Below are 23,945 nucleotides of genomic sequence, written 5' to 3' on the forward strand. Positions count from 1 at the left end.
TTCTCAAGCTGGGGCAACTTCAGCCCCCAGGGAACATTTGGTGGTGTCTAAAGACAATTATGCCTTGTCACAACCGGGATGGTGAGCAAAGGGAGCTGCTGGAATTTAGTGGGCACAGGCCAAGAGTGCTGACCACCCTACAGTGCAGAGGACAGCTGCCCACAGCAAAGAATCAGCTGGCCTAAAATGCAAAGAGTGCTCAAGCTGAGAAATTCTTCTAGAAGACAATGTCACATTACAGTATATGCCCTATGCTTATGCTCTTTTATTCCTGTTTCAAAATCATAGTAGACTCTACTTAAATGTTTAACAACTTTAAGTGTACATACTAATTGCTGCTTGATATAAAAAGAACTCATTTTATTGATTTAGCAGCTATGCTATATATACATGAGAATGAATGGCCCTAGGAATAATCAGTAGGATGTGCCATGGGGAATTAAAGGCATAAAATAAAATGACATAATTTTATAGAGTATTTTAGTCAAATATTTAGACAAATACTTGGGGACAAGGTCTTTTTATATAGAAAATAATGGCCATATGTTTAAACTACAAAAGTTCAATGAAATTTCAGGCTTTGAGTAGAAGATAATAATTTCCTTTACAAATAAGGCTTACTGGTGAGGAAAAATTTTAGATGCATTACCCTGGAGACTCCAGAGAAGATGCCCAACTCTTTCACATTTTACTTAGGTCCTCAACTCCAGCTTCAATAATTGCTCCTATCCAATCTCTCCTAACACTTCTACACTCTTCCTCACCCCCTTCTTAAAAACTCTGTAGACTGTAGGTTCCATTAAAGCAATGACTCTTACTTATTCCTGAATTCAACCCTTTATATCAAGTCAAATGCCCAGCACTGAGCAGGCACAAAAAATGTTTTCTGAAAAATAAAAAATGAGTAAGAATAAGTTGGGAAACGATTATTAGTGGTTATACCAATTATAGGGGTTCCCTGGTGGCTCAGTCAGTAGAGTCTACCTGCAGCGCAGGAGACCTGGGTTCAATCCCCGGGTCAGGAGGATCCCCTGGAGATGGAAATAGCAACCCACTCCTGTAGTCTTGCCTAGGGAATCCCATGGACAGAGTAGCCTGGCAGGCTACAGTCCATGGGGTCGCAAGCGTCAGACATGACTGAGCAACTAAACCACCATACCAATTATAATTATACCAATTATAAGTGGTTCATGATAAAATGCCAACATGAGTAAACAAAAAGCAGAGACAGCAACAAAACACAAGCAGGCATTATTACGTAAAATAGGCCTTGTGGTCTTAAAGCCCCCTTAATGTTGATGCCTCCCTTTCCAAAAGTTTTAAGGGAAGTTCTACTGCCAAGCTTGGGTTCAAATTAATTTTGGATATCTGCAAAAGTCAGCTCTCTCCTTAAAGCATAAAGATTTTTGCCCCTATTGGTATATCCCTAAGAATGTGCCAGAAGGCTGTCCCCAAATGGTCTAAGCAACACTGCACCCTCTTAATCCGCAGCAGTTCTCAAAGTGTGGTAAGTTCCTAGGAGTCTCTCAGACTATTTTAGGTATTTCACAAAGTCAAAACTATTTTCATAATAAAACTAAAACATTATTTATTTTTCACTTTCATTCTCTTACAAGTATAGAGAGGAATTTTCCAAAGCTACATTTGTGATATCATCACTCTTGATGGCTAATGGAATGTGCGCTTGTACATGTATTCTCTTCCTTTAAAAATGTCTCTGGTTTAGAATCTACTATGACAAATATCAATAAGATATCTGAAACAAAACCTCACAAAAACAAAACCTTTTTGAAGTTATCAATAATTTTTAAGAGTGTAAAGGGGTCTAGAGACCAAAAGTTTGAGAATCATTGCTTTATACAAACAATCTTTCAACCTATTTCAAGAATATGAAAAAATACAGTGATAAAGTAATAATACTATCCGCAACACACTGCAGTCAATATACATTATCAAATAATTTGCTCAACAGTTACAGTTAAAATTCACTTGGAAAAAAGCTATAAATTATATTATGTTTTTTAAAAACATCCTTATACTAGGCTACCAAATAGTTTTAATTTTAAAATGACATTTTATATATAATTTAAATGACATTTATATATATAATTATATATATATAATTTAAATGACATTTATATATAATTTAAAATGACATAATTATAAAATGACAATCTCAGCTCTCACAAAGAAACTGAAAATGAACTTCGAACCTACCACACTTTAAGAAGGCAGATTCTTCAATCATAGTTATTATGTAGCTAGGTTTTATGGTGGTAAATACTTTAGCATTAACTCACATCTTTTTTTATTGTCGGTACAGAATCTAGCCATGAAATTAAGACGCTTGCTCCCTAGAAGAAAAGCTATGACAAACCTAGACAGTGTATTAAAACACAGAGACATCACTTCGCCCAAAAATGGTCCATATAGTCAAAGCTATGGTTTCTTCAGTAGTCATGTATGGATGTGAGAGTTGGACCATAAAGAAGGCTGAGTGCCAAAGAACCAATACTTTCAAATTGCGGTAATGTAGAAGACTCTTGAGAGTCCCTTGGACTGCAAGGAGATCAAACCAGTCAATCCTAAAGGAAATCAATCCTGAATATTCATTGGAAGGACTGATGCTGAAGCTGAAGCTCCAATACTTTGTCCGCTTGATGTGAAGAGCTGACCTTCTATGCTGAAAACACTATGCTGAGAAAGGCTAAAGGCAGAAGGAGAAGGGGGTAGCAAAGGATGAGATGGTTAGATATCATCACTAACTCTATGGACATGGATTTGGGCAAACTCCGAGAGATAGTGGAGAACAGAGCAGCCTGGTGTGCTACAGTTCATGGGGTCACAATGAGTTGGACACAACTCAAGAGACTGAACAACACAACAAATCTCTAATAACCTAAACAGCCTCTAGTGTATAGTAGGACTCATATATCTTAATGGAAGGAAGGACAAAGGGAAAGAACACAAGTGCATGGGAGTCTGTGGCAATGGGGAGAATATCAGTAGAGTATAACTACCCTTGTGAGCTATATAGTCACTGAGGAGCCCTCAAAGAGCTAGATTTGTTTTTTAAAACTAATTAAGGGAAAAGAAGTTTTTCTAGTTGAAGTAAGGACTATTTAAAGTTTTCATGTGGAGACAAACTTAATAAACACTAGGATAAAAGTAAATATTATTTTTATTCTTTAATATCTTACCAATAGTTTCAACTAATTTATTTTTAAAAGGAAAAACTAGTATTAATTTACACCTCACTATTAAAACCCTGTGGGTATAGAAGTACCTCTTAATGAATAAAAGGAAAATACAAACAAGAAAAACATGAATGCTTCACAAAAGAAAGAAGTTTATCCTTCTGAATCAAAATTATATTTGAATGGAAATCATTCCCAAACAATATAACACCTTGGTAAAGAAAAATTCTAAATATACTAGTAATTTAACCTTTTATTAATTTATCCTAAGTCATTGTAGTGAATATTGGTGATTGTATTTTATTGCAATGCTGTAATTTTAAGAAAATTAAAAGTTGTATTTAAACGCTCCCACACTTCTGTACAGGTCTTACTCTGTATGGTGTATCTTTTCTTTTAATTGATCTTCTGTTACCATACTTTGGGCTTCCCTGATAGCTCAATCAGTAAAGAATCCACCTGCAATGCAAGGACCCTGGTTCAATTCCTGGGTCAGGAAGATCCCCTGGAGAAGGGCTAGACTACCCACTCCAGTATTCTTGGACTTCCTTGTGGCTCAGTTGGTAAAGAATCCACCTGCAATGCGGGAGACCTGGGTTCGATCCCTGGGTTGGGAAGATCCCCTAGAGAAGGAAAAGGGTACCCACTCCAGTATTCTGGCCTGGAGAATTCCATGGACTGTATAGTTCATGGGATTGCCAGGAGTCGGACATGACTGAGCGACTTTCACTTTATCATACTTTATCTCGCCTAGGAGATAAGCTTCCCATTACTGCCCTATTCCATAAACTGACTCTTATTCCTGCTGTTGTTAACTCTGTTTTTCTCTGGTCTTCACCCATTTCTTTCTTGCTTTTGCCATCTTTTCTTTTAATTTTTGTAAAGAAGGCACCAAGTTTTTTGCCATCGCCTTTGGGAAATTAAGCTATTTCACTCAGCGTGTACCAGCTATAACATTTACTAGTAAAGTATCCAACTCTCAAGATTACTTTTCCCATTGAATCACAAAGGCTTCCATCATCTTTGCCTTACTTTCTTATCCACTGAGGAAATAATGCTATAAAGTAGAAAGGAATTTGTTATCAAGTCATCTACATTATATCCAACATCTATTAGCTACACAATTGCAGATAAAATGACAACTTCTGAGACTCACTGTCCATATCAGCAAAATGGGATATAGCAACATTTGTCCCTACCAGAGCATGAGCTCTAAGGTCCAGTCATTAAGAGTTCACAAACACTGGCTCTAACACTAACTATATGACCTTGTAGAATGGGAATAACACCAACACTTACCTTATAAAGTTGCTTTAATAATTAAATACATACACAGAATGTTTTGCACATAGCGCCTGGCACAAGGTAAGCACTCAATAAAGGTCAGCCACTATTAACTATGGATTTCTACTGAAAGATCAAACCAGAATGGACTACAAATTATTTCTAATAAATTACTTATTTATTAACTCTAAGACAGCTGTTAATCTAGAATTAATCATATCTTTTGATACTTCTTAGCAATTCTTTGAATGCTCAGAGTAACTCAGATGTTTCTGGTTTTGGTCTTTTTTTTTTTTTTAATGTAGGTCACAGCTGCCCTAGAAGGTTGAAAGTTACCAAATACCTACCTAGTAACTAATAAATTACATAGCTACTATACTGCTTTTGAACTATGGTGTTGGAGAAGACTCTTGAGAGTCCCTTGGACTGCAAGGAGATCCAACCAATCCATCCTAAAGGAGATCAGTCCTGGGTGTTCATTGGAAGGACTGATGCTGAAGCTGAAACTCCAATACTCTGGCCACCTCATGCGAAGAGCTGACTCATTGGAAAAGACCCTGATGCTGGGAGGGATTGGGGGCAGGAGGAGAAGGAGACGACAGAGGATGAGATGGCTGGATGGCATCACCGACTCGATGGACATAAGTTTGAGTCAACTCCAGGAGTTGGTGATGGACAGGGAGGCCTGGAGTGCTGCAATTCATGGCGTCGCAAAGAGTCGGACACGACTGAGCGACTGAACTGAACTGAACTGATACCAAAGTTATTAACAATAAATGTCAGATAAATTCATTCATTTTGAGAAAATTCAAAAGCTTATGACCATGAAATAATTTTACTCCAGCTCATCTCCATTATGTTTTTCTAAAGGTTTAAATGTGTAACATACTCTGTATTCTATACGACCCTTCTATCATCATATTATTAGTCAGAGGAGTATGTGATTTTGCCACTTCCAAATACTTTCATGGGGAGCAATTAGTGCTTACAAAATTTTAACTGTTGTCAAAGTATTGTGTCTTACAGCACAGTAAGAATTAGAAACTAACTTTTAAGTATTATTATTCTGAAAACTATTTAAAGCATCTAGTAATTACAGATAACTTGCCTCAAATATTCTAAAAACACATTAAACATATAACATAAAGGTACTTTAGAAGTTGTTATACAATTTTATCATGGAGGAAAGCTTTTATCTCCTACTGATCAGGACTCATACTCAGTTTACCGCCATTCTTACAGGACTTTCTACTAATTTTTTTCAGGATACTAGGCTGTTGATGATTATAATCATATACACACAAACACACTATTTTCTCTCTTCTTAATGATTACTTTCCATACTTACCTTGCAACTAATGACTTCTTCTACTCGCTCCTGGGGTGTCTGTCCAGCTTTCTGCCTCACCAAAACATACACGGAATTCACCTTAGGACAAGACCTCAGCAACTTTTCCAGAAGTACCTTCCCTAGGAAGCCAGTAGCTCCAGTGAGGAGGACATTCTTGCCTTCATAGTATTCTGGGATGGAAACCATTCTGATCCTAAAGAAAACATGACAAATAAGTATCAGTTCAAAGATCTATGCTAATTTTTATCTACTAAAATCTCTTGGTATTCAAGTATCTTAAAGGACAGGCAAAAATCCAAGATGAATGTTAACAGGGAACATTAACTTTTGGTTCATTTTAGTAAGGTAGAAAGTACAATGAACTGCAACACTAGCTTCTAAATCCTGTGTTTTTTTCCCTGGATCACCTCAATCAAGTCACTCACATTCTCTGGGCCTGGGTTTCTTTAACATAGCTTGTACCAAGTGACCTCTAAAAATTCCTTCAGCAATAGGAACCGAAATCTTCACTTAAACCTCAGTTAAACTCCAAACACGAATGAATGGTATTTCTCTGTCTCCACAAGTATTTATAACACCAAATAGAGGTCAGCAGCAAGGCAATTGCTCAGCTTGTGTAACATGGTGAGGTGTCATATTCACCCATCATCACCAGTTGAAACAAGAGGTAACACCAAGTCCTTTCTTTTATATGTCTGTAGTGACAACATATCCAAAAGATACTTAAGTCTCCCTTTTAAAAAAAGTCCTAGTAAGAAATATATCGGCTGAGTTATCTTCCTTACCCAAATTCCACTGAAACAGGAGAAAACAGAGTGAGTATGCTAAGAGAACGAACAAATAAAAGAACTATGGGTAAGTGGAAAAACCAAGATGCAGAAAGATTCATGCAGTATGTCACTATTCAAGGTTCAAACATATTCAAAAGAATGCCATTTACTGTGAAATGCATACACATGATAATCTTTATGGGTACATTAGAAAGAGTGTCACACAATCAGAGAAGATAATGAGGAGCTTCAACTGTATTTGTGTTTTATTTAAGCTAAGGAATAGATACATGTATTTTACCCCTAAATTTTTCACAATTATAAAAAAATAAATTTATTACAATCTGAAAACCGATCAATAAACAGTAAGAAAAGAAGACAGGAAAAAAATAAATAAATGAGGCTAAAATGATAGAGAAGTCACAGCAGAAGAAATAAAACCTAAGCAAAACAAACATAGGAAAGGACAAAAATGAGGTAAGAGCTATCTCAATCCTCTAAAGAGAAAACCCCAAATTCAGGATCAAGAAGCTAAATTAAAGCATACAGTAATCAAGGTAACTAAAGGTTGCTCAGAGAAAAGCAGAGCCACTCCCCACAGTTTTACTTTGCTGAGAACACCCAGCACAGGCACTAGGGATGAAAGAGGAGGAGGGCTGAGCTTGAAGTTGCTCTAAACATCCACAAATGGAGGTAGGGAAGATGGGGCATTGAGAGAAATAAAACAAAAACAACCAAAACAAAAGAAGTCTTCAGAGCACTGATCCCCAGAAATAAATTTTAGGTCCCCAGGCTATCTGAATGCTGCTGGCCCTTAAAACAAATTCATACAGAGCTCTCAGTAATTCCACTTGGAGAGAAAGCTCTCTTGGAAAAACAGACTTCAGAAAACTGGGAGGAAGCCAGTATCAGCTACCAAAATCAACCATTCTAGTCCTTCATAAATATGGATAACTAAGGATCATCAGATATTTAAGAAAATTAAGAAGGACCAAAATGAAAAGCAACAGAATCAATCACAAAGAACACTAAAGAAGTAAAAAATTTAAAGAAAATTTAAATTCTAATACTCTGTAAGTCATTCAACAAGAATACTGCCCATCCATCAAATAATAAACTACTATGAAAAAGGAATAGAGAATAAGAAAGCACTGGAAGTCATAAATGCAAATGTGGGTAGAAAATTCAATCAGTACATAAGTAACTATCAGAATTACCAAGTGAATTTAAGAAGGTCACCAGTTATAAGGTTTATATAGTGAAAAAAAAATACAAAACAAATGTATCTCTATACACCAGCAAAATACAGGAAACAAAGTAAAAAAAAAACAAACTATACCACTTATAATACCATACAAAAGCCCAAAAAATTATGGAATATATCAACTAGCAATTGATAAGGATATAGAGAAACTGGAACTCATGTACACTGCTGAAGAGAAAGAAAAATGATTCGGCTGATGATAGGAAAGCTTGGCAGTTTCTCAAAAAGTTAAACACATAATTATCATGACTCTGCAATTCCACTCCTAGGTTGTTGTTGTTTAGTTGCTCAGTCGTGTCCGACTCTTTGTGACCCAATGGACTGCAGCACGCCAGGCATCCCTGTCTATCACCAACTCCTGGAGCCTACTAAAACACGTCCATCGCATCGGTGATGCCATCCAACCATCTCATCCTCTGTTGTCCCCTTCTCCTCCTGCCTTCAATCTTTCCCAGGATCAGGGTCTTTTCCAATGAGTCAGTTCTTCACATCAGGTGGCCAAAGTATTGGAGTTTCAGCTTCAACATCAGAATATTCAGGACTGATTTCCTTTAGGACTGACAGGTTAGATCTCCTCGCTGTCCAAGGGACTCTCAAGAGTCTTCTCCAGCACCACAGTTTGAAGGCATCAATTCTTCTCCTCTCAGCCTTTTTTATTGTCCAGCTCTTACATCTGTACATGACTACTGGAAAAACCAGAGCTTTCACTACACGGGCCATTGTAGGCAAAATAATATCTCTGCTTTTTAATATGCTGTCTAGGTTTGTTGTTGTCTTTCTTCCAAGGAGCAAGTCTTTTAATTTCATAGGGGCAGTCACCATTCACAGTGGTTTCGGAGCCCAAGAAAATAAAATGTGTCACTGTTTCCATTGTTTCCTCATCTATTTGCCATGAAGTGATGGCACTCCTAGATATATACCCCAAAAGAACTGCAAACAGGTACTCAAAAAAGTACCTGTATACACTTGTTTACAGTAGCAGTGTTCACAACAGCCCAAAAATATAAACAGCCCAAGAATCTATCAACAAATGAATGGATCAACAAATCACGGAATATACGCTGTGTATATATACTACTCTGTGTATATTATTCATTCATAAAAAGGAATGAAGTATACTGACATGTACTACACAATGAGGATGAATCTCAAAAACATACTAAGTTTAAAAAGCCAGATATAGAAGACCACATACTATAGGATTTCATTTACATGAAATCACCAGAATAGATAATCCATAAAGACAGAATGCACACTAGCAGTTGGCAGGGGTTGAAGGGTGAAAAGAGTGGGCCATGGGGGAAAACTACTTAAGGAGCTTTACTTTGGAGAGACAGAAATGTTTAGAAACTAGACAAAGGCAGTAGCTGCACAACATTGAATGGAATAAATGTTATTGAATTTTTCAATTTAAAATGATCAATTTTATATTATTTGAGTTTTTATCTTAATGAATTATTTTTGAAAATACCAAAAATTAGAAGTAAATGTGAAAGATACTAACTGAAAACTAAAAAATATTGAGAGAAGTTAAACAATACTTAAATAAATAGAAATATGTGTATACTATATTACTCAGATTCAACACATTAACCAAAGTTTAAGCTGTTTTTGTTTAGGTATAGAAAGTAAGATTCTAAAATGATACAGAAATGCAAAGGGCCAAGAGTAGCCAAGACAAGCAATAAGAACAACAAGCTGGAGGACTTACATTATCATGTATTAAGATGTATTATAAAGCTACAGAAATATGTCACTGGGATAAGAAGCAAAGACTACCGTATATCATACCACGCACAAAAATGAATTCCAGAAAGACTATACATCCAAATGTGAAAGGCAGACTAGAATATGACACAGAACATCTCCACAATTGGGTTAGGGAAACATTTATTAAATAGGACACAAATAGTACTAATCAAAAAGGAAAAATGTTGACAAACTGGAAACCACTAAAATTGAGTTCATCTCACAACACTATTAATAGAGAGAAAAGGCAAATCAGGTAAAAGATATTTGTAGTAGCACGCATAATGCAATTACTACCCAGAATATATGAAGAGCTACAAATTCAGTAAGAAGAAAAGAAAAATGGCAAAGGCCTGAAGAGATAATGAAGCACAAAGGAGATCTTCACTTGCTTCAGATGTTAGTCAACCAAGCCCAGGAAGCACAGAGAGCCCCAAGGAAGGATTAACCCAAGAAGGAATACACTGAGACACACAGTAATAAAACTGACAAAAGTCAAAGATAAACTATTAAAATTCACAAGGAGACAATGACAACATACAAGAAAACTCCTACAAGGTTATATAACTGATTTCTCAATAGAAAAGGGAATGGCACAATATATTTTAAGTGATGCAAGGGAAGAACCTACAAACAAGAACACTCAGCTAGACTCTAGTTCAGATTTGATGGAGAAATCAAAAGCTTTACAGACAAGCAAAAGTTACCACCAAACCACCTATAAAACAAATGCTAAAGGAAATTCTTAAGGCAAGAAACACAAGAGAAGGAAAAGACCTACAAAAAATAGACTCCAAACAAATGAAAATGGTAATAGGATCACACACAGCAATAATTATCTTTAAATGTAAATGGATTAAATGCATCAACCAAGACACACAGACTAACTGGGTGGATGAAAAATTTGCATGCATGTACTTCCACTTACCACATCACTCTATTTAACCCCCCAACTGTATGTAATTATTTTACATTGTTAATCATGTTAATCATGATAATCATGTTAATCATGTGTCCTTTATGGCTTGCAATTGTAATGATCTTTTATTTTTTGTCTGGCTATTGATTGTGAAAACTGATAAACATGTTTTACTTCCGAGATTATGTTACTATCATTCATTTTAATAACACTGTACCCTGACTGGTCAACAGAAAATAACTGGATTCTATATCACTAAAACTACCATTTAACAGAAAAACCTGTAATTACTTTTTAAAACCCAGATGCACATTAGAATTACCTTGGAATTTTTTTTTTTAAATACAAATGCCACAGGTAATTTTTTTCTCCAAAGCTCCAGATGTGATTCTAATGAGCTGCCATGTTTAAAAACAACTGGACTATATGATGATCTTTTACTTTTATCTAGTTTGTTTCACTTTTCCTATTTCGTATTCAGTACTCCCATTTCATTTAGTTTATGCTTTCCAATTTCCCTATCTTTTTTTGTTGTTCTTTCTCCAGTTTTTATCAAGTGTAGACAAGCTTTTGTATACATATAAAAAGAGAGAGTATGTATAAATGTATATAGTATAGAAAACTTTAAATTTTCACTTACCTAAAAAATTAATGACATTTTGGTTCCACTTATCTAAGTAGGAATAGAATGCCAGATTTCTAATTTATATTCACTCAAAACTTTTGATACAGTGGATTCATTCTGGCATCTAGCATTACTGCTAGAAGTCTCTAGTCCAGTTATTATTTTAGTGATTTTTTTAAAATTTGAATGAGGCTTGAAATTTCTAATGCAATTCTGAAAACATAAAGAAATGTTGTGTTGTAAAAAACAAAACAAAACAGGAAACATGATACAGTATTAACTAAGGTACAGATTTTGTTCAAATTTGACAAAATTTTATGCTAGTGTCCACTATTTGTTTTCATATTTTATTCAAGATTCTACATTGTATTTAGTTGCAATGAGCAGCTTCAGCTGCATGCAACAAATATTGATAAACTCTCTTTTCATTTTTATTGTTAAAAATATTTTCTACTTTTCCTTGTAATGGTTTCTTAGATACATACATCATTTAAAAGAAGACATTAAATTTCCAAATACAATGGGGTTTTTTAAATGGCCTTGATATTAATTTCTCATTTAAGTGCTTTCTTCTTCTCTGCAATCACCCTCTGTTTTTTCCAGTCTTTTAATTTTATTGAAGTTTTCAATGTTTAAATCAAAGATTTCTCTGGGTAAATGTCAAACTGCACTTGAAAACATGTAGGTTATTTTCAACTATCTTTTGACATTGATTTCTAACATAATTTCACAGTGATAAGAGAACAGACTCTGTATGATTTCAATACCTCTAGATCATGAAATTTTTGCACCTTGTTTTAGATTCCTTGTTTAGTTCCAGTGTTTCCTGGTTTATAGTCTATGGGAACTTGAACAGAATTTGTATCCTGTTGTGTGAAAATTGTATAAATCTTAATCATGTTGAATTAGTTCACAGTGCTTTTCAAGTCTATTATATCCTTCTACTTTCCTGTCTATTTGTTCTATTAATTTTTGAGAGTCTGATATTGAAACTCCAACTAAAAATCTTAATTTATCTACTTAAAAAAATAATTGTAATATATAGTGAAGCTATATGTAACTGTTTTCTGTATTTTCCAAGTCTCCTGCAAATGTGTTATCACATCTTCATAATTTAAAAAATAAAAAAGATAATAAATAAATAAATAAAAAGACTATTTCAAGACTTTGCCAACCCCAAATCTAATTAAAACCATAGAGCACTAAAGTTGTCATAGAGGAGAAATGAAGAATAATTCTGCATCAATACACCTAACAAATCTGGTAAATACTAATAACAACTACGTACTAAATATATGTTAAACACAGTGTCCTGAGCACATGACCTAGAACAAGTTATCTAATTCACTGAGCTTCAATTCCTCCCTATGTAAATATCTGTTCAACAAACATTTATTAATCACCTACCAGATACCAGGCACCAAAAAGTTTTCCAGAGGTGTGCACGTGCATTTAAGACAGAAAAAGATACTAAGCAAATTTTCCCCTTAATCACTGAGCATTTATAGCCTGAATACATGCTTGGCTCAACCCTAAAAAACACCCATCTAAGGACTTCCTTCCTTATCCATCAGGGAGGACGCCCTCCCTGTAAAGCCTAAACAGCCAGTTTGTTAACATCAAATAACAAAAATTTTTACCAAACTTAATATTCTGTCCTTAAGAGTATAAAGACTAAGAGAGCTATAAAATGAAACTGCTTATCAGTTTCAGGTATTTAGCTTAAAACTATCTGCACATGATTTTATCTTTAGGGTTTTCTTCATGGAAGAAAGAACAGATTTCCACAATTCCCCAACTTTATCACAATGCAACCACAAACTTTACAAGCACCAAGTATTTTTACACTCTGTCTCCAGGTATTCTTGATTCCCCCACCCACCAATACACTTTACCCTATTAACTTACTGGCAAAGCCAGTACAAATGAGAATTTTTTTAAGCCAAGTCTAGACTGATCACATTTTCCACGGAGTCCTGTCAGTATGGCCAAAAACTACCAGAAAAGCAGAAACCAGGAGAGAAATGCTGCCAATCCTTCCAGAACATGCAGTTTAGATTCTTACTGTGTGATTTTACTTAAATGAAAAGATATCTAATGCTCCTATGATCCATTGAAAACTATCTGAAGCACTGCAAGAATGAGAAAAGCAGCAGTATTATTTCCATGTGCCAGGGCAGAGAAGCAGGGAAACATGACTCATATTTATTTTCACTGTTCTTGAGCTGTCTTAAGAAAACCACCAAGCAGTGGCAGTTGGGTATCTTCTTCAGAAAGTACCTTATCCTATGGTTCAAAAGTTAAAGAGGCAGAAATCTTTTGCAAGACCAGCAAAATGATGGGTACCAAATATTACAATTACTTTCAAGGCTTTCTTGCTAAAGTGGGTTTTGCTACTGGGTTTTATATTATGCATATAAACTTACATTAAGAGAACATATTACAAAACTACTGAAACTAAGATACATTCACTTGCTAGAAGCTCAAGTTCAGGCTCTGCCACTTTGAAGCCATGAGATCCTAAGACAAAACTACTACTCTGAACCTGTTCCCTTATTCATAAATGGAGAACATGCAGGTCTCATGGGCAAAAAGAGCCTGAAACGGACACAGAGAAACCACAGATAATTCTAAGACAGCACCCACCCAATCAACATAAACCGCACCTTTGTAAAATAACTGTAATCTCTTAATAAAAGTCCTAATATTAATGAAAAGCCAATCATGTTGTCTCATTACTTTTAGAAACTTAGTTAAGATAAAATAATTAGATAAGTTTTCTCTCATTTTCAACTTGTAAAAAAAGAGTTATTTAAATAGACAAAACAATCAAAATGAGAGATTGGGGTATTACAAAACCAAGAAAACCGTAAAAATCTGCCCACAAAAAGTAGCTTTTTAGTGCCAAGAAATGGAAGTTCCTTTGCCTATATTAAAGCTAAGAACAACTCAAATTAAAATTTTAACACATTTCAAGTAGTTGTTTCAGATACTTGCTAAGCAGAAAGACAAATATGAACAGTTCTTGGAGATAAGGATATGGTGAGAGAAAGGAACAAGGCGGATCCATGGGCTTGAAGTAAAGTTTTATAGAAGACTCACCAGTGATAAGAAAAATAAATAATAAAGGCAAGACAGGAAAAGGAGAGATTAAGCACAAAAAACTGTATCTCTCATGCTTTCAGATACAATTTCCTACAAGCCTTCTTAATAATTTTTCTTTCTCAATGCAGGTAGGCTCTTATCAACAGTTAAAACTCAAAGGCTGTAGACTTTACCAGTATTTCCCTGAAGGCCATTTCCAGAGGCAGCCAACAAAGAGAACGAGAAAGGACAAGGTCTACTGTCAAACCCAGAATCTGACTCACAGGCCACCGAGGTGGACTTAATTATTACCACCATCAGTTTAAATAAAAGGACTACATGCTAGGGTTAAGGAGTAAACACTTACCAAAGGCTAGTGGATTTATCTCCAAGTCTACACTGAAAGACTTTCCCTAGATATAATTATTTATTGGAATAAATTAAAAAAAAAAAAACCTTCAGGGTAGTAGAGGTAATCAGGTAAGGCAGACAAGAAGCTCTGAGAGCATAAGGTCTTGCTTAAGACTGATAACAAAATTCAAACATGTTTCTACAAACACCTGTAACAATATATACAAATACCTACACCTATATATAAATATATATAAATACCACATACTACACTTAACTACCTTTGAAAAACAGTGAGTTTTGTGTAACGGGGCATGGGCTCAGATATTTGTACTCCCAAATTTTTACTAATGGCACATGGATTACTTTGAGCTGAAGGAAGTGAGATTTAACATAAGCAGAAAGAATTCTTCTCAGACCTTCCCTCATTTGATTAAAAGCAGAAACTTCCAAGAAGTGAGGGCTGCCATAATGAGGACTCTCTGAGTGAGTTCTATGGCGATAAAGACTGAAAGTTAGCACCAAAAACTTTACTAAAGTAACCTGTATCTTCTATTAGTTTTCCCACATATTTACCTTCCCACAATATATTGCCCCTAAAGTCCAAATTCCTTTGTGTCTAGTCACTTCTCCATAATTTATAACCCTTTTTAACACAGTATATAAGCTCTCAAGTCTCAAGGTGAAAACCACGTCTTTTTGGGTCTTCACTTTTCTGTGATGCCCTTATGCAAGTTTAAAAACCATACATATGCCTTTTCTATTACTCTGTCTTTTGTCATTTTGATTTGTAAGCCTCAGTCATAGAGCTTAAAGGGACAGAAGAAAAGTTTTTCCTCCCCTACAAAAGCTATTAAAAAACTAAGTCTCTGGTGAGGCCATTTTCAGTATTCTACTGAATCTGGTCCTGTTATAAACTGTTTCCTGATAAGTAAGTTAGGCTCACTTTGTGGAACAATCCTTTCGGGCAGCCCAATGCCATGATGCAGTAAGGACCTGAGTCTGGCAGGGTTGGGTTGGAATTCAGGTGCACCCATTTATCTTGGGGGTGAGCTTACTTATCTGTTTGTTTCTGCAGTTTCCTCATCTCTAAAAACATATAGACAGCATATATACCTCCCACCCTTCACTTCATAGCGTTTGTGTAAGGATTAAGGCTGAGCACATAATTACATTTTTGTATTCATCTTTCCTCTACTTCTTTGGCAATGATTTCTCAGTATAGTCCCTCAACAATCAGTCTGATCTATAATATTTCAGTCTAAAAAACGTTAATTTATCTTTTTTTTCCTGCAAATAATCATTTACTTATGAGTATAATTTTTAGACTAGGAAAAAAAAATTATTACCAAAGTAAAAGTGCAAGTGAAATCACTCAGTCATGTCCGACTCTTTGCAACCCGGTGGACTGTAGCCTACCAGGCTCCTCCATCCATGGGATTCTCCAAGCAAGAATACTGCAGTGGGTTGCCATTTCCTTCTCCATGGGATCTTCCCGGCTCAGGGATCGAACCCAGGTCTCCTGCATTGCAGGCAGATGCTTTACCCTCTGTGCCATCAGGGAAGCCCAACTCAGAGCTAATTTATCTCTGGATTATATACTATTATAGTCACATGCACATAAACTCATTTTTTAATTCTGGGAAGGAAATTAATGATTTTAGAAGGTTTAAACTAAACCTGAGGACTAAAAAAGGGAAGAGGTGGTTCAGCTTATATTGATGTGAAACACAGATTCATGATTAATTTTAAAGGCCAAGATGTAATATACTGTATAATATACCACCTTTTATGGAAAAAGAATGAAAAATGAATGCATATGTTTACAAATAAATAGATTTTTCTAGCAAAAAAAGCCCAAAACTTGATAATAACAATTGCCTCTGGGAGGGAGAACTGGATAGCTCAGGAAGAGAAATTATGGACATTTGTTTCTCACTATATATCCAGTGCATGTGTTATGTATTTTTAAAAACCACTATTTTTGTAAAATAGAAAAATCAGAAGGTACCAAAAAAAATTTGAAAGGGTGTATTTTCCCATCAATTAGCCAGTCTCCATTATCTTTTGTCCTCTAACAATTTACAAACTCCCTTTCATCTAAGAGGAAAAAACAGTATGAAAAATCTTTTTAAAGTGAAAATAGAAGAGTATCATTGTGTTAAGATACACAGGATTTACCTTTCTTGTGGTAACCTTTATTACCTGAGCGTTTCCTTTTTTCCATGTATTTTTGTCCGTGCACATTTTCATCTATTTTGGTTCCAGCCGCTATGTGAGTCTTTCTCTAGTCACAGCAAGCGGGGGCTACTCTCTAGGTGCAGTGTGTGGGCTTCTCACTGCAGTGGCTTCTCTTGTTGCAGAGCACAGGCTCAACAGTTGTGGCGCACAGGGCTTAGCTGCTCCGCAGCATGTGGGATCTTCCCAGACCAGGGATCGAACCTGTGTCTCCTGCACTGGTGGGCAGATTCTTTACCACTGAACTAACAGGGAAGCCCTCCATTTCTTTATTAGATGGAAAACCTACTAGGTTAAAAACCAGAAGGTGCTTTAACTGCGAAACTGCTGTTTAACGAGATTTTAACAGGCTGGATTTCCTAAATGGAATGTGAGAAATTCTTCCCCCATCAGGATAAGGTTGATCTTTGGATCAGATACCCCTCTCTCCCATCTCCTGAGAGGACCTCTACATTCATCATGCTCACCAAGGAATCAAGTACACAAAAGTACCAAATACTACAGTGAAGGTCTGCAGTGAGATTGGCTCTACCTGTATGTTTTTTCTGTACCAGTATTTACTGAACACAAACAGTAAAAGCTGACAAAAGATAGTTGTAGTCCTAAGTTTTAGCTGCTATAGATTTGTTTAGAAAAACTAAGCACTGAATACAAAAGTCTCTAGACAATGTCCATTCATTCCAGCTTCCTAAAAATTTCCACCTAAAGTAGGATCTGTTTAGCTGTCTTCCTCTTAAGAACTGACTCCTTTGTGCCTCTAACATGTAACTAACCCAAAGTAAATAACCTACCAATGGAGACAGTTGGGAAAACAAAGAATAATCTACTTCATCTACCTTTTCATGGGGAGTCACTGATTGACTCCCAGTCAGGGACAATTCTGTGCTTAACACAGTCACATCCAATGCTGTTTTGTCACATCATCCTACACCTCTAAGCTGGAGGACAACTTGGCAGGAGTACTGAAGGAAACTCAAGCAGCAGTAAATAGAATGCTGAGCTAAATGGCCTTTTAATATCCCTTAGATTCTATGACTGAAAAACAAAACCACAACAAAAAAAACTTCAAATATTCTTAAAAGGGGGGAATTAATTCCAAAATATTTTAAACCGAGAGTTGGCACAGGTTTTCTGTAAAGGGTCAAGTAATAAATATTTTCGGTGTGTGGGCCATACAATCTTAGTAGCAACTACTCAATTCTGCCATTTGTGGCACAAAATCAGCCATGACCAGTAAGCAAATAGACATGGTTGTGTTCCAATAAAACTTTATTCACAAAAACAGGAAGATAGTTAGTAGGTCATAGTCTGCCAACCTGTTATTTCTAAATAAATATTCTGAATATTTCACATTCAGAAAAATGAACTAAGAAAGGTATCAATGGTATCAACTGTACCAGCAGTCTAAATATTCATTGCCTATGATTCCACTACTACTAGAGTTAACTTGCATATCACTAAAATGGACAGTAAATACTCGATTGTTACATTTTAAAAAAAACAAAACAATAAATGAATGCCAGGCTTCATTTATACAGATAAGCCACAAACTAAGTGCAAAACAAAGACATGATTGATAACCTTTTTTCAGATAGACTAAAAATATCTTTATTTTTAAAAGGGAAGTCCATTAAGTTGTTCAGGGCTGAAGCCTGGGCAAGACTGTTTTGGAAAAAAGACTACAAATGAAGAGCATGGAGTATACAATCCAGTCATAGACTCAGAAACCCTAGACCACTACCATGTTCAAAAAAATCTTGATACGATAATCAAAACACAACACAGAATGTAAAGAGGTCAAGAGCTAACCCCAACACTGTGGAAGATACAAAGTTTGTTTATAATCTGTGTAGAGCACAGGCTCAATAGTTGTGGCACATGGGCTTTAAGTAAGAGGTCTAAAAGTACCTATTCTTTTCTACGTAGAAGTATTACATGGCTAAAGGAATGGGATTGGAAGCAGAAAAGAGACTAAGCACATAGTAAATATTACCTAAGTATGAAAATTCCCCCAAAAGCTACACTGAGTTACAATGATGACCATGAGGATATCCCATATACATACTTCTGCTTCTTCCTTATTGTTTTTCTATTTCATTCACTTTCCAATAAAAGATTAGGTATCTGTAACTGCTAGGAATTAATATCTTTCTAATCCAGAAGTTCATGAACAGGATTGCATGGAGGCGGGTATCCAAGGGACACTTAGTTTCATGAAAAATATTTTTCTGAGTGTGTTTATATATGTGTGTGTACAGGTGTGCAACCCCATGCATATATCTCTACATTATTCTAGAGGAAAAAATCCACTGCTTTTATCAGATTCTCAAAAGGGTCAGTAAGTCTAACAGTAAAAAACTACTATCAAATTTTATGTGTACTATGTGTGTATGCTAGAGGGAGGAGGACCTAAAATGCAGAGAACAGAGCTTCTTCAAGGTCACGATTAAAAACCCCATTCACATCTAATTTGGAGTGAAAAGTGAAAGTGTTAGTCACTCAGTCGTGGCCAACTCTTTGTGACCCCATGGTCTGTCAATGGAATTCTCCAGGCAAGGATACTGGAGTGGGTTGCCATTCCCTTCGCCAGGGGATCTTTCCGACCCAGGGATCAAACCCAGGTCTCCTGTATTGCAGGCAGATTCTTTACCATCTGAGCTACCAGGGAGGCTGGAGTAAAAATGTGTAAACACTTAAAACATAATTATATCCATCTCTCTCAAAGCCTGTTATGGATTGAATTGTGTTCCTCCTAAAAAGACATGTTGAAATCCTAACCCCTAGGATTTTGGAATGTGACTTATTTGGAAACAGGGTCACTGAAGTATAATTAGTGAAGGTAAATGATATAACACTGGAGCAAAATGGGTCTCTAATTCAACATCACTGGTGTCCTTATAAGAGGAGATGCATTTGCAGACAGAGATACACAGGGAGAACTACACCTGATAACAAAAGCAAAACTGGAGTTACACATTGGAGCTACAAGCAAAGGAATACCAAAAATGGTAAGAAAAAATTAGTAAGAGGCAAGGAAAGACTCCCTTACAGGTTTCAGACAGACCATGGATTTTAGACTTCTAACCTCCAGAACTGTTAGACAATAAATTTCTGTCGTTTTAAGCCACCCAATTTGTAGTACTTTGTTACAGCAACCCTGGAAAACTAATAGAAGGTCAAATATCATAGTAACTAAAATTAAAGAACAAAAGACTAGAACAAAAGGCTTTCTAAAGATGTTCATGTGTCCTTAAAACCTAATAAACACATCATGGGCACTTTCCAACAAACATGACAGTTTCAATTACCAAAACACACTCTACTAAATAGTTAAGAGATGGAATGGCTTTTCTAAATGGGTACAGGAAAGAAGAGAAGAAAAAAGTTTTATGTATCAGAGGTAAAAGACCAAAATAAAGTTAAAGATCAGATCCCAGAACAAATCAGTGGGATATACCACTGACTGTACATCTAAATACTGTATAGAGATAAATACTGTATACTGATAAATTTCAGTATACAGTAGCAGATTCAGGGAAAGCAGTGTTCTGATTATCTACTGCTATGTAACAAAATCACACTAAAACTTAATGTCTTAAAACAACAATAATCATTTTTATTTTCTCTCACTGTATCTCAGAGTTAGGAATTTGGAAGAGCTCTAACAAGCAGTTTTAGCTGAACAGTCCCAGCTCCTGCTGTTGGAGTCCTGTAGTCTGTCCACATGAGGCAGTCTGGGACAGCACGGCAATCTCAGGCTATACAGCTTAAAAGCTGCTAAAGACTTCAAGACCAGTATTTTGTTGAGTTGGATAGGGAGTTCACCTTTTCAGACCACACCTTATTGCTCACAAGTGAATCACAAGATCACCCAAATTCAAGGGAAGGGGGCATAAAATGCCACCTCAGGATGAGAGAATAATCAAGGTCACATTAAAAGAACATATGAGAAGGAAGATATTGTTACAACTACATTCAGAAAATACAATCTGCCACAGAGAATATGGTAAAGTGACTGACTATTACTCTTGAAATGGTCAACCATTTGAAACTCTCCCATAGATAAACAAACTGATGACTAAAACAAATTTCTGAGCTTGTCTTACAGAACAGCAACTAAGGGAACAGCTTATTAAAAACCCCTCTGCTTGGAATCTGCTTCCATCGATCAAACTCATCTTAATTATTTCTTCTAACTCTTTTAAACACCCCCTACAGATATACCTCTGCTGAATGTGTCCCTACAGTATCAGGGGCTTATGCCACTTTTCAGAAACTTGGAGTCAGCTCTTATTCAGTTTAAGCTGGCTAAGATTTTTGGTCGGGACCACTGACACTAAAACTGGGCCTATGCAAGTGTCCAACAAATGATGTCAGAGGGCTCAAAAATCCACCCTCAGATCATGCTAAATGCCTCCAGTTTTGAACATGCATCTCAAGAAGCAGCATGTAACTTAGATACACCTACAAAGAATACTGATTACTTCAGCTTTTCCCTACCTTTGCCTATGCCTAATACCACCCTGCTTCTTTATTCCATAAAGACTGCAAACCCCTTACCTTCAGGGAAGCGAATCTGATCTCTGTTCTCTTATCTCCTCACCTGACTGCCTCCTGAATAAACTCTTTCTCTACTGCAAACCTTTGAGTCTGTTGCAAACATTTTGGCCTACTGCACACATGGGGCAAATGAACCTGGTTTAACAACACATTTAATCCATGTCTGACCTATTTCACAGGAAATACTTAATCCACCTAAAACGTCTTTTAAAGACTTGGCCCATAGGTCTCATATTTTCCAGTACAGATGATTCTTGAACAACACAGGTTTAAACTACATGAGTGTAATTATGCACAGATTTTTTTCAATAAATGCATACCACAGTACTGTATAACAGAGTCAGTTGAACCTGAGGATGCAGAACCATAGAGTGCTGTTTCTTAGTTGCTCAATCGTTTCTGACTCTTGGCAACCCCGCAAAGACTGTAGCCCACCAAGCTCCTCTGTCCATAAGGATTCTCCAGGCAAGAATACTGAAGTGGATTGCCATGACCTCCTCCAGGGAATCTTTCCAACCCAGGGATCAAACCCAGGTCTCCCACACTGCAGGCAGATTCTTTACCATCTGAGCCACCAGGAAAGCAAGCCCATAGATACAGAGAGCCAACTGTAAAATTACATATAGATTTTTTTGACATCCCTGAGGACTGGCACCCCCAACCCCCACTGTTGCTCCAGGGTCAACTGATTTTGCCTAACAAATAATTCATTCACTCAATAAAATTTTCATTTTCCCATATTCACTTAACTGTGAACTTCTAACCAGTAGATTTCTACTTGGAGTTGACATACTTGCAGCCAAAAACCACCCAATTCATTCTAGCTAGACTATTAAGAGGCCTCATATTGTAAGTGAGCATATATTTTCTTTTAAAAAATTTTTGATAGACTCTCATCTAGAGGCATACTGGGAACCACGAATGTCTTTTTACTATATTTTAATAACTCTAGAATCTTTATTTATATAAAGATTAACTTCAAAAAATAACTCTATAGAGTCTTGAGTGTTTTGTTTAAGATGAAAACCTCCTCTGCAAGTGAGCTGTAAACAACAAAAAAAGGGCTAAAATCCCAACTCAAAATGTACAAGTTGATAAGAATAGTGGGTTCCTTTTTCCTTTCAAAAATTAAGGCTTACAAAGCATTTTTTCCACAAACAAAAGAATAGCTCTAGCATCTTGGTTTTCAATAAAAGATGCTAGTGTCTAACCCTGTTGTAAGCACCCATTGAAGTAAATATAATGGTCACTCTGTTTGCCTACACAGATATTGATGCCAATATTTAACTCTCTATATCCATTTTTCCCCAATGTCTAGGATACTTCTCAGTAAGGAATCTCAGTAGGTTCATCAGTCCTTAGGGCACTACACAACTATTTTGAATACTGACATTGCTCTGTAAGCAGGGCACTTTAGCAAGTTAAAATGCCTCATTATCCTGGAAAATTACACATTAAAAAAAATCAGACTCATAATTTCTTTGAGTGACATAAAAATCAAACACAAAAACATCTTTAAATATCAAGTTTTACTTCATCAGACAGGAAATATTAATTCTACAGCATTAAAATTACCAGCTGACAAGAAAACTTAAATTTTTTAGCAACGCCCATTTTCCTTTCTGTCCTTAAGGTCTGTACCAATAGGGTAACGTCTCTACCATAAAGCCTACAGAAAAAGGACTGTGCTCTTGTTAACATGTTTGGTGAAAAGCAATTCCACTACTTACAAAAACATGCATTCAATTCCATTCTGGGATAAAACAATTCTTCAATGGGGCGATCTTCTCTTCGCGTCTTTGGATCGACGTGCCCTCACGCCTCAAAGATGGATTTTCCTGCTATTATCTAAATAAATAGAGCTGTAACACTGAGCTGTAACACTGATTTATTTAAGAGCTATAACACGCACGGTCTGTTCTCCAAGAGCTGTGACCCGCCAAGGTGCTTTAATGTCCATCACTCCAAATTTTTGTTGTGACGAGACAAAGAACTGAGGAACATACACTCGCGTGACATCTATGGTGCTGTGACTCGGGTTTAAGCTGGCTGAAACAACCTCCACGCGGAAGATGCCAAGCGCAGCAGGAGCCCAACTCAGCGAAGCTCCTGCGGTAGAAGCAGAACTCGAAGAAAATCCAGCGCAGGGGAAGGCCCATCGTGCTGGAAACCGGGGCAGCGAAAAACAAACTCAGCAGAAAGCCCACGCAGCTCAGCCTCAGATTCCAGAAGACCTCCGGTTAAGGTAGGAGGTCCTCGCTCCTATGGCTGGAAGGACATGCCTAACAATTACAATCTCTCGTTTCTCCTTTCCTTGAACCCCCCGCGAACAGGCAGGCGGCAGTGGGCGCAATTGAGGGACTCTGGAGAGGTTACTCTTCAAGTAAGTCCCAAAGGCACTATCTGCTGAGCCCCAGTAGCTGTTACCCAAGCCGGTGGGGGTTCTTCTGTCCTTACTCTTTGTGCCAAAAATCAGGCCAATGAAAACTGAGCACTGGTCAGATATCTAGCAAATTTTCCAGTAGGCTATGAAGGGGATTCCTTGGCACGTTT

At 36.5% G+C, this 23,945-nt stretch overlaps 1 protein-coding gene across 3 annotated transcripts in view; it reads right to left on the minus strand.

Annotated features, from left to right (window-relative positions):
* Positions 1–23,945, minus strand: part of FAR1 (fatty acyl-CoA reductase 1) — a 75,050-nt gene that overhangs the window by 33,927 nt on the left and 17,178 nt on the right. For all 3 annotated transcript variants that reach the window (XM_043481140.1, XM_043481139.1, XM_043481141.1), the window contains one exon: positions 5,830–6,025. In XM_043481140.1, the coding sequence (XP_043337075.1) occupies positions 5,830–6,025 (196 nt within the window). The remainder of the gene's footprint in view (positions 1–5,829; positions 6,026–23,945) is intronic.

The sequence above is a fragment of the Cervus canadensis genome, chromosome 11, assembly GCF_019320065.1.
Source record: "Cervus canadensis isolate Bull #8, Minnesota chromosome 11, ASM1932006v1, whole genome shotgun sequence".
NCBI classification, from domain to species: domain Eukaryota; kingdom Metazoa; phylum Chordata; class Mammalia; order Artiodactyla; family Cervidae; genus Cervus; species Cervus canadensis.